At 40.2% G+C, this 1146-nt stretch overlaps 1 protein-coding gene across 1 annotated transcript in view; it reads left to right on the top strand.

Annotated features, from left to right (window-relative positions):
• The window catches only part of LOC119594181 (restin homolog), a gene marked incomplete at its 5' end in the record, with an annotated part of 24204 nt that overhangs the window by 17801 nt on the left and 5257 nt on the right, over positions 1–1146 (top strand). Inside the window, 3 exon segments of the mRNA XM_037943251.1 lie at positions 26–208; positions 426–607; positions 857–1008. Of these exon segments, the coding sequence (XP_037799179.1) occupies positions 26–208; positions 426–607; positions 857–1008 (517 nt within the window).

The raw sequence follows: 1146 nt of genomic DNA on the forward strand, positions 1-1146 counted from the left end.
GTAATACATATCCAACTTCCAACAGCTCCGCGAACTGGAATCCTCGAGGCGTGCCCGGGAGTCTGAACTGGAAATGGCCAACGAGAGATTAATCCAGGAACAGGAAGCCCTGAAGCTGCAATCCAAAAAGCTGGAGGAAACGCTGCTGAATGATACAGATCACAGATTGCTGGCCTTGAGGAAGATGTGCACCTCTCTCAAGAGTGAGGTGAGGCACTGAATTGAATTTTCATTGCCTTCAGAAACATATTCATATATGTTGTATTATTCTGCATTGTTTGTGGATCATTTTTTTTAGTATAATATGTATTTTTTGTATTGTCTATACACTTAGGTGTTTCATCTCATCTTGCTTTTATTTCGAGGTATCTTATTAAGTTCTGCACTGACCAGCATAGTATTAACCCATATGCCTTATTTCACAGGTTGAGTCTTTAAAGACAGTGGTGGAGATGAGAAATGCCGAGATCCATGAACTACGCGGCCAGGTGGTGGAAATGGACAGGCTGACCAATGACCTGGAATTTGCCAGAGAAAAGTCGAAGGCCCTCCAGGCTAAGACTGAGGATCTCCAAGCACAAATGGAGAAGAGATCTATGTCTGAAAGGTCAGTAAGAGAGAATGCAGCCAAACAGTTGGCAGAAATGATGCAAGGAGAGATTTAAGCTTATGTGTTATGTTTTGTTGAACTTCTTTTAATGTATAAATTTGCTTTGGTTTTCAAATTTATTTTGATAGTGTTTACATATAAAACACAGATATATATAACAGTAAAAAAAAGTCAATTTCTATAGCTGTAGCAATACTCTGCTACCCTCACCCGTTCATAATACTTATTGTTCTACCTGCATTACAGACATTTGGTCAATGAACACAGACTTTTAATCGAGACCTACCAGAGAGAGTCCAACATCAACAAACGGCTGAGCCTTGAGAATGAGGAACTAGCATGGAAGCTCCGACAGCGAGAGGAGATCATGTCAACATCGATGCCTTCCTCCACCCTCGGTATGTTTGCTTTTCTAGCTGGCCTAAACAAAAACAGCCGCTAGAAGAATATCTATAATTTTGGATATCACAGTTCACCTAAAATCCTGATTTTTTAAAATCACATACCAGTGATTCTTGCTATGTTAGCACTCATGC

This window comes from Penaeus monodon, chromosome 33, assembly GCF_015228065.2.
Source record: "Penaeus monodon isolate SGIC_2016 chromosome 33, NSTDA_Pmon_1, whole genome shotgun sequence".
Lineage (NCBI taxonomy): Eukaryota > Metazoa > Arthropoda > Malacostraca > Decapoda > Penaeidae > Penaeus > Penaeus monodon.